This window comes from Hippopotamus amphibius, chromosome 2 (genome assembly GCF_030028045.1).
Source record: "Hippopotamus amphibius kiboko isolate mHipAmp2 chromosome 2, mHipAmp2.hap2, whole genome shotgun sequence".
NCBI lineage: Eukaryota > Metazoa > Chordata > Mammalia > Artiodactyla > Hippopotamidae > Hippopotamus > Hippopotamus amphibius.
This window is the reverse complement of record NC_080187.1, coordinates 66959191-66975634: the sequence shown is the minus strand read 5'-3', so window position 1 is coordinate 66975634 and position 16444 is coordinate 66959191. Positions and strand designations below refer to the sequence as shown.

At 43.1% G+C, this 16444-nt stretch overlaps 1 protein-coding gene across 3 annotated transcripts; it reads left to right on the top strand.

Moving 5' to 3' along the window:
• The first annotated feature begins 4788 nt into the window (after positions 1–4788).
• Positions 4789–9189, top strand: CTSL (cathepsin L). 3 transcript variants are annotated; one of them, XM_057722660.1, is made up of 8 exons: positions 4789–4898; positions 5408–5544; positions 5843–5965; positions 6060–6206; positions 6395–6619; positions 7071–7233; positions 8240–8357; positions 8828–9189. In XM_057722660.1, exons 2-8 carry the CDS (start codon positions 5419–5421, stop codon positions 8925–8927), a joined length of 1002 nt encoding a protein of 333 aa, XP_057578643.1. In that variant the 5' UTR covers positions 4789–4898; positions 5408–5418; the 3' UTR covers positions 8928–9189. The 3 variants fall into 3 exon arrangements, with proteins under 3 accessions (XP_057578643.1, XP_057578644.1, XP_057578645.1); XM_057722661.1 differs by lacking the exon at positions 8240–8357; XM_057722662.1 differs by lacking the exons at positions 4789–4898; positions 5843–5965 and having other exon boundaries at positions 5469–5793.
• Positions 9190–16444: the final 7255 nt, after the last annotated feature.

Here is a 16444-nt window from a genome sequence, read left to right as displayed (position 1 = left end):
ACAGTCTGGTATTTCCTCAGAAAATGATACATATCAATTTCTATGTATGTACCCAAGAGAAATAAAAATCATACCTTCGTGCAAAAACGTGTACACAAATATTCATAGCAGCATTATTTGTAATAGCCAAAAAAGTGAAAAAAGCACAAATGTCCATCAACTGATGAATGAATTTTAAAAATATGGTGTATTCATACTTTGAAATATTACTCAGCCATAAAGAGTAATGAAGTACTGATGCATACTATAATATGAAAAAACCTTGAAGACCTTATGATAAACAAAAGAAGTCAGGCACAAAAAGTCATGTATTTCATGATTACATTTCTAAGAAATGTCCAGAATAGACAAACACACAGAGCCCCATTGCAGATTACAGGAATTGGGTTTGGAGGGAATTGGGACTAACTGAGACTAATAAATATGAGGTTTCTTTTTGGAGTGATGCGTATGTTCCAGAATTAGAGGGTGGTAATGGTTGCATGATATAGTGAATATACTAAAAACCACAAAATATTCACTTTAAAATGATGGATTATATGTTAAAATAATGTTACATATTAAAAAAGATATGGGACATAAGTAAAAATCAATTCCTGTATCATTAAGACAAGTAGTCGAGACAGAGAAAATCTTTGTGTTATTGAGAGAGCTTACATATATATGTGCCTTGGGGTTTGTTCCACAGGAAAGGTATCTCTACCTGTGAATACCTGGTACTCCTGGAAATTAAAGCATGATTAGAAAAGATTCCTGCCATGATAATGATGAGTCTCATGGCTAAATTACACAGGTGCCAGGCACTGTTCTGAGCGTTTTATACGTGCTCCTTCATTTACTCTTCACAACAACCCTATGACAGTGGTTCTCCAACTTGAGGGTGCACTTGAATCACCTGGGTGTCAGATTGCTGACTTCCATCTCCCAAGTGTCGGATTCAGTGGGTCTGGGATGGGGTTCCAGAATTTGTTTTTCTAACAAGTTCCCAAGTGATATAGATGCTACCCGTCAGGGGACACACTTGGAGAACCATTGCCCCAGGAGATGGGTGCTATTGTATGCCCCATTTTACAGATGAAGATGGTCACAGCAGTGGGGTATACAAAATCACAGGTGGTGCCAGATTCGTCTCTAAAGTGAAGAAATAAATGTGCTTCAGGCCAGCAGAGCTTAGAAAAGGAAGCTGAGCCTTGGGGACTTTGCCCTCATCCCCCAGCCCCCAGCCCCCATTACTTACTTGGCAAACTGAGATTTGTTCATTCTCCTATGGTTTAAAACTTCCAGAGATGGGGAGAAGAATCATATCCTGTTTCACTAGTTAGCAAAAGAAATCTTGACAGATGTACATGAGAATATACTTTCACAGATACTGCATTTTAAACAGGAACCAGGAAGTGCTGCCAACTGCATTTTATCAAAGGCAGAGGTAAGGATTGGTCACCTGACTAAAATGTGTCCATTTTAATAATTAGCACTCATCTAAGTTATTTGGTAAAGAAATGAGATAGAAGAGCAGGAATAAGAACAAAGTGGTCAAGCTAATGTCTTTTTGTAATATATTACTTAACCGATTTTGTATAAATAGTTACAGTTTTTTGCTTAAATGGTCTTCTCCCATATATCTCTGGCATTTAGATACTTGGTCTAATTTTAGATTTGGGAGCACATTTGGTATTTTAAAAAGTCCAGCTTTCTCCAGTGAATTTGCATCACATTTCAAGAAACAAAGGAGCTGCCACTCTTCGGAGCAGCCTCTAGACAGGCTGTTGCCCCAGGCACTGATGGTCGCAGAGGCAGGTTTTTCCAGGCTGTGACCCAAGGGCAACTGTAAAACCCATACGTTAGGCTATGTGCTTAGATTTCTTGAGTGAATGATTGTGTTGAACTCCATGGTGTACTGGGAAAAAAAATTTAACCTCCAGTCATTTACAATACAACATACTTTTGTAATCACCTAAGAGCTTCAGCCTCTAGCTGTGTCTGAGAGAGAAAAGCTTCTATTTCCTCAAAGATCTTAAAGATGTAAAGAATTTTAAAGAATTGATTTTTCTAAATTGTATGGGGTTGCCAGGACCATTCAATAGGGAAAGGATAGTCTTTTCAACAAATGATGCTGGGAAAGTTGGATATCCAGATGCAAAACAATGAAACTGGACCCTTACCTTATACCATATGCAAAAGTTAACACAAAATGGATGAAAGACCCAAACATAAGCACTAAAACGATAAAACTTTAGATGAAAACACAAGAGAAGAGCCTCCTGATATTGAACTGAGTAATAATCTTTTGGATACGATACCAAAAGAATAGGCAACCAAAGAAAAAAATAGGCAAACTGGACTTCATCAAAATTTAAAACTTTTGTGCACCAAAGGACAGTAGTGACTTTATGAAAAGTCCACTCACAGAATTTAAGAAAATATTTGAGAATCATATCAGATTAGTACCCTGTGCAATGCCAGTAAAATGTAAAATGGTGCAGCCACCATGGAAAACGTAGAAAAAAATTAAACACAGAATTATCATATCCAGCAATTCCATTTCTGGGCAGATCCCCAAAAGAACTGAAAACAGGAATTTGAACATTTGTACAACAAATGTTGACAGCAGCATCATTCAAAATAGTCAGATGTGGAAATAACTCATATATCCATCCAGGGATGACTAGAAACACAACATGGCACATTCATACAGAAAGACTTTACTCACCTTCAGAAAAAAAGAGAAATTCTGACACACACTACAACACGAATAAGCCTTTAAGATATTATGTTAAGTGAAATAGTCAGGCATAAAATGACATTACATTACCTCCACTTATGTGAGGTACATAGAGTAGCGAAATTCACAGAGACAGAATAGTGGTTGCCAAAGGCTGGGAGGAGGAAGAAATGCAGAGTTGTTGTTTCATGGGTACAGAGGTTCAGTTCTGGAGTATGAGAAAGTTCCAAAGATGGATGATGGTGGTGGTTGCACAGCAATGTGAATGTACTTAATGCCACTGAACTGCACACTTAAAAACAGTTAAAAGACATTTTTATGTTATGTACATATTAACACAGTAAAAGTATGTCTGATTGTGCTTCTAGAATTCTTATCAATTTAATCTTAAGTAGAAATTGGTTTACAAGTCCAGTGAGCCGTGACATTTTTATTTAAAAAATTCAAAATATGCATAGAGGAAAGGTAATGTGGGAAGGGACATGAGGTAATGATCATTTTCTAAAAGGTATTTTCTACAATAAATATATTTTTACGTAGTAAAGGACAAACATGTACAACGTTTCTGGCTTGTGTTCCTTAAATTCTTAAGTATATAATATTTAATATATAAACCTCTTTTCCTCCATTTAAAACGTTTAACTAACTGTCATTTAAATCCTGGCATTAAATGTAAATCGGTGACTTCCCTGGTGGTCCAGTGGGTAAGACTCTGCAATCCCAAAGCAGGGGGCCCTCACTCATGCCTCAACTATGAACCCCCATGCCGCAACTTAAAAACAAAAAATCCTGCATGCCTTAACGAAGATCCTGAGTGCCACAACTAAGACCTGGCACAGCCTAAATAAATAAATAAATATTTTTAAAATGTCAAGTAGAAATCATTGAAGTAAAAGTCAAATTTCGTAAATCTCAAGAAAAGCACCTTAGATACTAAGGAAGACATAGCAATCCCTAATGCAGCGTGTGGGAAGGTAAAAGCAGTTTCTACCTTCCACCTTTCCTTCTTTTTTTTTATTTACTTATTTTTTAGTAAATTTATTTATTTATTGGCTGCACTGGGTCTTGGTTGCTGCACACAGGCTTCTCTAGTTGCAGAGAGTGGGGGCTACTCTTCATTGTGGTGCCCCAGCTCCTCATTGCAGTGGCTTGTCTTGTTGCGGAGCACAGGCTCTAGGTGCACGGGCTTCAGTAGTTGTGGCACATGGGCTCAACAGTTGTGGCTCATAGGCTTGAGAGCGCAGGCTCAGTAGTTGTGGCACAGGGGCTTAGTTGTTCCTCAGCATGTGGGATCTTCCTGCACCAGGGCTCAAAGCCATGTCCCCTGCACTGGAAGGCAGATTCTTAACCACTGGGCCACCAGGGAAGTCCCTTTCCTTTCTTTAATTAAAGTAACTTTTTCTGTAAATAACTCATTTCTGTTGGTTTTGAGGAAAGCTTGAGAGGCAAGACCTACCCCTGATCGGGGAAGACAGGAAAGGAGCATTACAAGATGCCACGCCTCCTCTGGAGACCCACCCAGCGCGTCCCCTTTCCCGCCTGGGATTTGGGCAGTGACCGGCGCGTCACGTGCTTTGAGGAAGTGCCATTCCGCTCCGGTTCTTCTCAAACCCAGCCGGTACCACCCTCAGCCCGGGAGGGGACGCGTCTGCCGGCGGGCTCTGTGTTCCTCCCGCCCTCCCCACCTCCGCTGTGGAGTAAGCGCGAACCCCGCGACTACACAGTTCTCAGCCCTTCCGCAGACTTTCACCAAAAACTCTAGGACTGAAGGAGGCACGGGGTTACGCTGAAAACCCCCTCGGGGCTGCCTGTAAACTTCCGTTCGTGAACCACCAGCCGAGCGCACTCGCCATAATGAGTTGGCCCGGGGCCCCAGGACGGCGCCGGCTGCCCTCCTCGGCGCTGCCCAGGGGCCCGAAGCTCGCGGCCGTCGGGTCCACTGAGGCTGGCACCTGGGAAAGTTGGAACCCGCCTGGTCACGCTCCGGGCGTCCCTGCACAGGGGCCCCGCCCACATGCAGCTCAGCCAATCCCGGCGCGGGCTAGCGGAGGGGGCGGGGTCGGCCGAGCGGAATCCCAGTGCCTTAAATCGCCGAGCACTTGCTCCCACCGCCTAACCCCAGACGCCCCTGGATCCTCAGTTTCTGGCTGCGGCTGCGCAGCGGCGCCGTCCGCAGGTGAGCGCCCCGGGCTGGGGCCTGGCGCGGCGGGGTCACCCCGGGAACCAGCGTGACTGGTAGCCTTGGGGGTGGAGGGCTTGGGGCTGGGGACGGGTTCCAGGAGGCGCGGGTCAGACAAGGTAGGCGGACCCCCGCACGCCGGGCTGCAGGGCCCGCTGGTCCCCGTGCCGTGTTAACATCCTCTGCGAGCGGCAGGCGTTCGCCGGGGGCGGAGAGCGGGGCGGCACGCCCCCGGCCTGGCCCCGCCTGCAGCGCGGGAGGGAGCCCCGCCCCGGCCGCTGCTCTGTGTCCCAGGGGAGCCTGGCCCTGTCCCGCGCCTAACCTGGGAGCTCGGGGTTGTTTTGCTCCACCCACATCCTTAGCCTTCCTCTACAGTCCTTGGGTAAATACTTGGGAAAATAAATGTTTTTTACTTCACCACAGTGGCTATAACGTCTCGGAAGAAAGTAAGATGGCCTTTTCGTAAGATTGATTTAATCAGGTACTCATTTCTTTTCCCTTCCTAGGTTTTTAAAACATGAATCCTTCACTCCTCCTGACTGCCCTTTGCTTGGGAATAGCCTCAGCTGCTCCGAAACTCGATCACAGTTTAAGCGCACAGTGGATAGTCTGGAAGGCAACACACGGGAAACAGTACGGCTTGGTTGGTAACATCTGAAACTGTCCATCTGAAACCCCGCAGAGAATGGTCCGTGCTGTTGGGCGTTTGTAGCAGAGAGTAGCCTCTTGAGGCTAGCTCCTACCAGAGCAGTAACTTCGTGGCACCCGTTACTGAGTACAGTATGGGCACAGGACCCTGTTGAGTGGGCGCTGGAAAACAGTTCCCAAGAGTATAAAGTCATCTTTGGCCATGGTGTTTCTTCCTCTCTGTCTGCAAACCCGCTTGGTGAAGGTGAGTTGGTTTTAAATATAAAGAGTATAGGTTACCTGTTTACCTCTAGAATGAAGAAGGATGGAGGAGAGCAGTGTGGGAGAAGAATCTGAGAATGATTGACCTGCACAACCTGGAATACAGCCAAGGGAAACATGGCTTCACCGTGGCAATGAATGCCTTTGGTGACATGGTGAGTGTGGCATGAACTTTTTGTGCCTCCTCTCCTTAGCACTTTAGCAAAATAACCTCTTGCTTTTCAACATTCTGTTTCCTTTTCCTTGAAGACCAATGAAGAATTCAGGCAGGTGATGAATGGTTTTCGAAACCAGAAGCACAAGAAAGGGAAAGTATTCCATGAACCTGTGTCTGCTTCAGCTCCCTCATCTGTGGACTGGAGGGAGAAAGGCTATGTAACTCCCGTGAAGAATCAGGTATGACAGTATTCAGCAGATCTCTCTCTCCAAGAGTAAAGTGAAATAGGAGTTGCTATCCTTGCTATGGTAGACTGTGGAACAGCATGCGATTCACTAGTTTTTAAAAGCATTTTCAGAGAGGTGGGCTGTTGTCAAAGTCTTGCTATGTGTTTCATAGACTAAGAGCTTTTAAATTTTGTTTTTAGGGTGACTGTGGTTCTTGTTGGGCTTTTAGTGCCACTGGTGCTCTTGAAGGACAGATGTTCCGGAAAACTGGCGAACTGGTTTCACTGAGTGAGCAGAACCTGGTGGACTGTTCTAGGCCTGAAGGCAATCAGGGTTGCCATGGTGGCCTAATGAATAATGCCTTCCAGTATGTTAAGGACGTTGGAGGTCTGGACTCAGAGGAATCCTATCCATACCGTGCAAGGGTAAAAGGAGCTCCTTACCTTGTCATCAAAGTTGAACCCTTTGGGGGAAAGCAGATACCATGTTTAGAATTCAAATTTTAGATTATAGAATCTATATCTGCAGACTGTCAGAACTGTCATTAAAGTATGTTAGTCTTACCCAGTTCTCTCTGTTTAAATAGTTACCATAAAGCTGTTAATATTTCTGGTTACGTGGAAATATACATACCATTCTATACAAGTAAATATTTCTTTAGAGTAAAAGTTTCTTATGGACAGGTAGACTGATGGTGTCTCACTGAATAGACACCAGCTACTTTTTCTGTTTCAAAACAACCAATATCATTTCGTCTCCCGGAACACTTTATAACAAACTTGACTTGGAAATCGTTAAGCTGCAGACTGTCTTGAACTCATGTACCCCATGAGGGGGATGGTATTAATCAAGTCTCTTCCCCATTACCTTTGAAAGGATGGATCCTGCCACTACGATCCTAAGCATTCTGCTGCCAACGACACTGGTTTCGTGAACATTCCTCAGCAAGAGAGCGACCTTATGAAGGCAGTGGCAACTGTGGGCCCCATCTCTGTTGCTATAGATGCAAGGCATCTATCCTTCCAGTTCTATGAAGGAGGTAAGCATTTGTCTGTGGAAATTTAGGCAGAAAAATTGGAAAACCACCATGACGTACAGCAAGATTGATTCTTTGGTGTGTAGAATTCAATGTATAGTTTGGGGGTGTGTAGATTTAACATAGTTGTTCATGTAGTATTTCTGCCTGATGTGTCCATTTGAGGTTACTTGAACATATCCCCATGATTTTAAGCACTTCATAAATATATATTTTTTGTATATTTATGGCTGTGTTGGGTCTTCGTTGCTGCACGTGAGCTTTCTCTAGTTGCGGTGAGCAGGGGCTACTGTTTGTTGCTGCACTTGGGCTTATTGTGGGGGCTTCTCTTGTTGCGGAGCATGGGCTCTAGGTGTGTGGGCTTTAGTTGTTGTGGCACGCAGGCTCAGTAGTTGTGGCTCACGGGCTCTAGAGCACAGGCTCGGTAGTTGTGGCGCATGGGCTTAGTTGTTCTGCAGCATGTGGGAGCTTCCCAGGCCAGGGCTTGAACCCTTGTCCCCTGCATTGGCAGGTGGATTCTTAACCACTGCGCCACCAGGGAGGTCCCCATAAATATATTTAAATGGCTACTTAATTTGATTCGTGTAGCTTAATTTACTTTTTTCCAGTTGTTAGATCTCTGAAATTCTCCAAAGAATTTTACTACTGTGATAAAAAAAAACTGGAAAGAACTCTTGCCCAAAGTAATTTTGTGTTGTATGCTGTTTCCCTAGACTAACATCCTGAAAGTAAGATGATAAGGTTTTAGGGAGTGGTCTTTTATGCCTCTTAACAGGTTGCTTACAAGAGATTGTGCCATTTGTATTTTTGCTAGTGTTAGATGAGGACCTAGATCTCTAGCCTAAATTAAAAAAAAGAAAAGAAAAGAAAATCATGTTTTTAAATCTTATCAAGATTTATGTCATTTAGCTGAATTTTGAGATGTCTCCCTTATCCTGGTTGATAGGCTGGGTCACTGTCATGTGTCACTTGGAGGTCCTCACCCCAACATTGAATTTTATTTTCCCAGGCATTTATTATAATCCAAAATGCCACAGCTACGATCTGGATCATGCTGTTCTGGTGGTTGGCTATGGCTTTGAAGGAACAGACCCAGATGACAAGAAATATTGGCTTGTCAAGAACAGGTATAAAGTGCCCAAAATACTTATATTTGAAATTGAAAAGGGAGTCCTTTTTGGAATCGGTATTTGGATACAGGTCCTCAAACCCTTAAGCATGCTTCTGAAGCCTTTATTCCACTTTGGGTGGACACAGACATGTTAATGTTTGATTATAACATTAAGATACTCTCTCAAGCTTGCCTAGAGTATTGATGTAGTTTTGGCACCGTTGCATTTTTAAATCTGAAAATTTTCTTAATTCTGAAACACATCTGGCCCCAAGAGTTTCCTTTTTCTGTCTCTAATTTTGCAGTTCTGTGAAAGGTTTGGGGACAGAAGTTATTTACACATTTAGAACTCAACCATGAATAAGAACAACCGCCTTTCTTGCTTGTTTCTGAATCTGTCTTGGCCTCTAGTGCACTGTTTAAGTATTAATAAAGATAAATGTGTTTGATTCTTTGTATAAAATGGAAAACCCTCTCTTCTTTCAGCTGGGGTACAGGTTGGGGCATGAAAGGCTACATAAAGATGTCCAAAGACCGGGGCAACAACTGTGGAATCGCCAGCGCGGCCAGTTATCCTACTGTCTAAATCTCAAAGGCTAGATTGAGAACAGAACATCCAGAGAAAGAATTTCCTCCTAAAACTGACCAGACCTTATTGTGTGGGATGAAACACTTGAATCATTGAAGATCCAAGTTGTGATTTGAATTCTGTGACATTTTATGCTGGTGAAATGTTACCATTTCTTTAATACTGCTGTAAATAGGTTTGTATGATCGACTTGCCTAATGAATTTTGAATTTTCATGTTTTAAAAGGCTGTATAAAGTTTTACCTTCTACAATAAAACAATTTCAGAGTAGAGGTGGTGCTTCTTTCTGTTTTTAATACATTTTTTGTAGAGTAAAAAATGTAATTGGGCTTTGAAGACAAAACCTAGTGTGCCAGTGGTCTGCCAGCAGAGTGGCTGCGTGGCCTTCTGGTTCTTACAGTTATGAATATGTAGATCTTATGTCAGCTGCCCATTGACTGTGTCTGACCCAATCCTTGAATAGAGCAAAATTTGACGAACACTCTAAAGGACAAAGGTAAATTATTTTAATAAGGAAACAATTCACATTTTAGAAAAGTGAGCACACGTGCATATGATTTCCAGTCGAGAAAAGGGCCTTTGAGATCATGATCCTTTGACCCACAATGGTGACAACCCAGCAGAGTTGCAGGATGAACATCACAGAGCCAGTGTCTGGTGCATCTTCCCCAACTTCTAGCAAAAGCTACTTTGCGATTGAGGAAGGACCAGACACAATGGGTCACCAAGAATGTGTGTCTTCGTGTCCATAAGCGATGAAGGATAAGGTCCCACATTTGAGGCTGGGCTTCGAAAAGTCTTGTGGCCTCAGAGGCGGGCAGTAGGTAAAAGCATCAAAAGAGATAGTCTGAAGCCTAGTGTACACCTAGCTGCCTAATTCCTGAGTTTGTTTTAAAAAACAAAAACTCCCTACATTCTGCAGCCTAAGGAAGTACATCGTTTCATCTGCTATCTTTGGGTTTAAAATCCTCATGTTCCTACTCAAGGAAATAAAGAGTAGGTGGGAAAGGTGATGCTGAGACAAAGTGAGAGAGGAGCAATGAACATATATACACTACCAAATGGAAAATAGATAGCTAGTGGGAAGCTGCTGCAGAGCACAGGGAGATCAACTTGACTGGTGATGATCCAGGCGGGTGGGATGGGGGGGTGGGAGGGAGGCTCAAGAGGGAGGGGATATGGGGACATATGTATAAATAGAGCTGATTCATTTTGTTGTACAGCAGAAACTGGCACAACAGTGTAAAGCAATTATACTCCAAAAAAAAAAAAAAAAGGAGTAGGTAGAAGCATTTGGTTAATAGATCCTGTAATTCCTTATGAGGACGAGGTGGAGGATAACTAGGGTCTCAGCCCACAAGGCCTCCAGCAGCCTTTGGTCAAGTCCATCTGCACTGGGCTGTGTGCCATGCTGGACCCTCAAGGTGGCCTTCCCTCCCAGGTGCTTACATTTCCAACTTTCTGACATAAAATGACAGACGTTGTGGGTTTGGGGATAGCATGATCAAGTGTAGCCACAGGAAGATTTGGGAGGCTCCCAATCTGAATGCCTTCGACTGGTTGGGACCACATTGAGACAACCAGAATTGATGTAGCACCCACTGCATCCCAGTCATCACCTTGTAGAAGAGACATTCCCAACCCTGAGCAGGATTTGGTGCCATTAGAGGGAGGTGGTTGAAACATCAGAAGGAAGAGAAACCGGACATGGACCCAGGGGAGCTGGTCAATAGCACAGGAGAAGAGGACATGGACCCAGGGGAGCTGGTCAATAACACAGGAGCAGACTTCCCGGGTCAGAACCCCTTAGAAAAGAGAAACGACATTGAGAGAAAGGAGGAAGTGATTGGGTGGAGGTGTGTGGAATGAGGCTGGGTCCACACAGGTTTTTAGGACACAGGGGAACCAATGGGGCATGCAGTGAAAAGACTATTCTGGTTCTCTATTACTGTAAAACAAACTACTGGGAAACATAGCAGCTTGAAAAACCATCTTTCCAATTTCCCGACTGGGCTTAACTACACTGTTTTCCCTTGGAGGTCTTTCACGTGTTCTGGAATCCTTAGCAGTTTTGACCGGGCCGACACCCCAGCAGGCTCACTCACATGGCTACCCTAGATGCTGGTGTGGGCTGGGCATTCGGCCCTGGCAGCCAACCAGAGTACCTATGTGGGCTTCTCTGTGGCTTGGGATCCCATGGCCTGAAGGCTGGCTCTGAGAGGAACAACCTGAGAGAACATAAGCCAGAATGCCCAATGAGGAACTGCAGGGCTTCTTGTGACCTGGTCTTAGTCCCCAGTGAAACCTCAACTGCAGCACTGTATTCAGAGCATGTCATCAGGAGCACCCAGGTTCCAGGGGAGAGGGCTGACAGTGCACCTCCTGGTGGCGAGAGGCAAAATCACTTAGCAGAAGAACATGCGAGACGGAAGATGTGGTTGTGGCCATCTTTGGAAAATGCAGTCTGCCACCTTCAGTCTCTGAACGTCCACTAGAAAGGACTCCTTAGTGACTGTCCCCTTGCTTCACCATCACAGGCTAGCTTATACTGCTGTCCATGTAATCCTGGAAGCACAGCCCAAGACTCTAAGAAAATGCCTAGATGCTGATATGAGTGAAAATGTGAAGCCCTCTCAGGTGTGAAATGATTAAACAGATGTTAGAATCTTCTGCAACTTTCAAAGACATTTATATTTATTTAAACTTGTGAAAAGTTCCAAACTAAGAAATGTCTAAATGATTAAACATATGTTGGAAGTTTCTGTAACTTTCAAAGACATTTATATTATTTAAACTGTGAAAAGTTCCAAACAGCATCCAATCATAAAAGCTTTTTAAAATAAGCCAATTGACATAAATCAAACAAAGCTGAAAACAAATTGTGATTTTACACATGTGGATGAATGTCACCTACCATATCAGTATGCCAGGGGTGTTGCAGCCATCAAGCCCTCAGCCACTGCAACTGCCCCCAACTGTGTACCCTGAGGGGGATTCAGGATAGAGAAAAACAGGATACAGGCCCTAGAGAGTTAAGGTGCATATCAAAGGAATGATCTCAATAAGTCCAGACACGGGCATCTTCTTATACACAGAAAAGCACTAAATTCATCAACCTGAGATTTCTGGTTTTCTTTAATTAACAGTAATCTTTTGATGTTCTGAGTACCTGGTTTTTTTGTTTGTGTGTGTGTAAAAATTCCTTTATATCCTGCCTCCTTCCTTCCCTATTCAGAATAGTCCCTCAGAACTATTTGAGAGGCTGTGTCCCTGGCTTAAGTCCTTAGTATGTCTGACAAATAAAGGATAATACTCAACTTTTAGATTGTGCTTTTTTTCTTTTTTTCGGTCGACACAAAAATCTTGTCTGAAACATAAACTTACTATCAGAAGCTAGAAAAGGCAACAAAGGATTCCTCCCTAGAGCCCTCGGAGGGAATTATAGCCCTGCAGACACTTTAGTTTGGAATTCTGGCCTCCAGGCTTGGGAGAATAAATTCCTGTGACTTTAAGCCAATGAGTTTGTGGTCTATGCAGTGTCAGCCTCAGGAAACTACTGCACCTGACCTACACAGCTGGCCTCCCGCTCTCCTCAGCAGCCCAGAGTGCACAGGTGAACGCATCTGGTCGAAACCACCCAAGACAAGTTAGACGTGCTGAACACAGGGGAGGGAAAAGTAAGAAATCTCTCGACTCACAATGGTTGAAGCACCTTTCCTCATGTGCTTCAAATGGTACAGCCCACAAGGAAACCGTCGGCTAAGACAGCAGAAGTTTAAGAAACCCAACACGGCTTAGCAGGGGTATCACCCCTGGCAGTAGATTTAGAGATTTGCAAGCAGAAAAAAAAGACACAAGAAGTTTGGGTATCTTTTCCATTCCTCACACGTCCTCTCTCATCTACATCAAGCACTGGTCAGCATTCCAAACCAGAGACATTCGATACCTCATAGGACAACATTCTCACACATTAAAATGAACTGAAAACAAGTTTTGCTTCTTTCTCTTTGTATTTAACTTGGTGAAAATTAATATCTTCCTTACTCTCTGGCACCACTTTCACTTGATGAGGCCAAATGTTTCCTGTTTTTCTCTGTGAGGGAGAAAAGACCATAAGAAAGACCATAAAGAAACATGGGAGTTGATGCAAAAAGACTTAATATTATATACACTGCTCAAAAAGTAGTTGTGACACAAAATGGCCTAACACGCTGGGGAATACTGTGGTCTTTTTTGACACTGCAGTCCTGATCTCTGCTAACAAGTGCTCTTCCAGGGTTTTGTGCTCTGTCTCCTGAGGGTAGGCTGTCTCCTGGGGTGACTTGTGTTTTCCTTTGGTAGAAGGTAGTCCTGGTCTGCACTTGCTGGCCCACCGTCCTCATTCTCCCTGGATGTCTTGGGAGCCTTTCGTCACATGATTGTCATACTGTCCCAGGTGTCAGTCTAAATTTCAAGAAGAAGACAGCTTCTTGGGGATGAGCTGTATTTTCAAATGAGAAACGCTGTGTGCCTGAGAAGCTCTTTTGTTAAGGAGCAGGCCAGAGAACACGGTCTCAGGTGGACTTACCCACTCACCTGGTGGGGACCTGCACTTATCTTCTTCCTGCTTGCTTTCCCAGCTATTAAACGTGCACCAGCAAATCAAAACTGCAATGAGGTACCACTTCACACCGGTCAGAACGGCTATCATTAAAAAGTCTGCAAAAGGGCTTCCCCGGTGGCGCTCATGAAAAGCTGCTCAACATCACTAATGATTAGAGAAATGCAAATCAAAACAACAATGATGTATCACCTCACACAGGTTAGAATGGGCATCATCAGAAAATCGACAAACAGTAAATGCTGGAGAGGGTGTGGAGAAATGGGAACCCTCCTACACCATTGGTGGGAAGGTAAATTGGTACAGCCACTATGGAGAACAGTATGGAGGTTCCTTGAAAAACTAAAAATAGAGTTACCATATGACTCAGCAATCCCATTACCGGGCGTATACCCAGAGAACACCATAATTCAAAAAGACACATGCACCCCAGTGTTCACTGCAGCACTATTTACAATAGACAGGACATGGAAGCAACCTAAATGTCCATCAACAGATGAATGGATAAAGCAGATGTGGTACATATATATACAATGGAATATTACTCAGCTGTAAAAAGGAACTCAATTGGAACATTTGTAGAGACATGGATGGACCTAGAGACCATCATACAAAGTGAAGTGAGTCAGAAAGAGAAAAACAAATATCGTATATTAACACATATATGCGGAATATAGAAAAATGGTACAAAGTAACCAGTTTGCAAGGCAGAAATAGAGACACGGATGTAGAGACCAAACATATGGACACCAAGTGGGGAAAGCGGGGGGGGGGGTAGTTTGGGGGGGGATGAATTAGGAGGTTGGGATTGCCATATATACATTACTAATAAGAAAAAAAATCATATTGTACACTTTAAATATATGCAGTTTATTGTCTGTCAATTGTATCTCAATAAAAGTTCTTAAAAAGAAAAAAAAAAAAGAATCCCCCTGACAATGCAGGGGAAACGGGTTTGAGCCCTGGGCCAGGAATATCCCACATGCCCCAGGGCAACTAAGCCCGTGCGCCACAACTACTGAGTCTGTGCTCTAGAGCCTGAGAGCCACAACTATTGAGCCCAAGTGCTGCAACTACTGAAGCCCGTGCACCTAGAGCCTGTGCCCCACAACAAGAGAAGCCAGGGCAATGAAGAACCCGAGTACCACAATGAAGAGTAGCCCCCACTCTCTTCAACTAGAGAAAGCCTCTGTGCAGCAACAAAGACCCAACAGCCAATAAAAAAAATTAAAAAAAAAAAAAAGTCTACAAAAAACAAATGCTGGAAGGGGTGTGGAGAAAAGGAAACCCTCCTGCACTGTTGGTGGGAATGTAAATTGGTGTGGCCACTATGGAAACAGTATGGCAATTCCTTAAAAAACTAAAAATAGAGTTACCATATGATCCAGAAATCCCAATCCTGGGCATATATACAGAAAAAACTATATCTAAAAGATACATGCACCACAATATTCACGGCAGCACTATTTACAATAGCCAAGAAATGGAAACAACCTAAATGTCCATCAACAGATGAATGGATAAAGAAGATGTGGTACATATATATACAATGGAATATTACTCAGTCATAAAAAATAATGAAATAATACTATTTGTAGCAACATGGATGGACCTAGAGATTATCATACTAAGTGAAGTAACTCAGACACACAAATATCGAATGATATCATTTATATGTGGAATCTAAACTATGACACAAGTAAACTTATCTATAAAGCAGAAACAGACTCACAGATACAGAGAACAGAATTGTGGTTGCCAAGGGGAAGAGGGGGTTGGGGAGGGATGGATGCAGAGCTTGGGATTAGCAGATGCAAACTATTATATGGATAAACAACCAGGTCCTACTCTATAGCCTAGGGAACTATATCCAGTATCCTGTAGTAAACCATAATGGAAAGAATATGAAAAAAGAATATATATATATATATATCTGAATTACTTTGGTGTACAGCGGAAATAAATACAACATTGTAAATCAACTATTTCAATAAAATAAAAAATTTTTAATAAGTACATCACGCCATTCCTGAGAATGGTGAGTAAGATTCTAGAAGGAGGAGGCTTAAAAACTGGCATATAGTATTTTTTTTAATGTTTTGAAATTTTTTTTTAGTTTAAATGTACTTTTAGGTATTTTTTGTCCCTTCCCCATAAGGCTTTCCCCTAGGTGTGTACAAGACTCCTCCCTTCTGCCTAGACTTGGCTGGAATATCATCCTCTTCATGAAGCCTGTCCTTACCCAGAACTAAAATTAAAATAATACCTGCTAGTACTGTTCTCCCTTCCCCTGATCTATATTTCTGATAGCATTTATCACCATCTGACTACTATTACATTTTATTTGTTGGTTTTGCTTATTGTTTCTCTTCCACACATCAGCATTTAGTCTATACAGAGATCCGATACAGAGACAAGGGGTTCAATTTTGTTCACCTCTCTGTTCTCAGCACTAAAGACAGGACCTGCACAGAGCAGGCACACACAAGATCTGTTCTCTAGGCAAATGAATAATTGATGTACCCACATTATATGAACACATTCTCAGAGTTTTAAGAGTCAAGCAGGGCTTCCCTGGTGGTGCAGTGATTAAGAATCCGCCTGCCAATGCAGGGGACATGGGTTCAAGCCCTGGTCTGGGGAGATCCCACATGCTGTGGAGCAACTAAGCCTGTGCACCACAGCTACTGAGCCCATGTGCTGCAACTACTGAAGCCTGCATGCTTAGAGCCTGTAACAAGCCACTAAAATGAGAAATCCTCGCACCGCAACTCTGGCCACAACTAGAGAAAGCCCACACAACAGAGATCCAGCGCAGCCAAAAATAAAATAAATAAATAATAAAATCTTAAAAAAAAAAAAAGAGTCAAACAGTGAAGATAAAGCAAAGGCCCTTTTTGGAACTGTATCCCCT

Excerpts from the sequence above, each read along its gene's own strand:
- CTSL (XM_057722660.1), top strand. The coding sequence starts at position 5,419 with ATGAATCCTTCACTCCTCCTGACTGCCCTTTGCTTGGGAATAGCCTCA. Across the intron at positions 6,207-6,394 it reads TAACTCCCGTGAAGAATCAG|GGTGACTGTGGTTCTTGTTG; the intron begins GTATGACAGTAT and ends TTTTGTTTTTAG. Across the intron at positions 7,234-8,239 it reads CTTCCAGTTCTATGAAGGAG|GCATTTATTATAATCCAAAA; the intron begins GTAAGCATTTGT and ends TTATTTTCCCAG.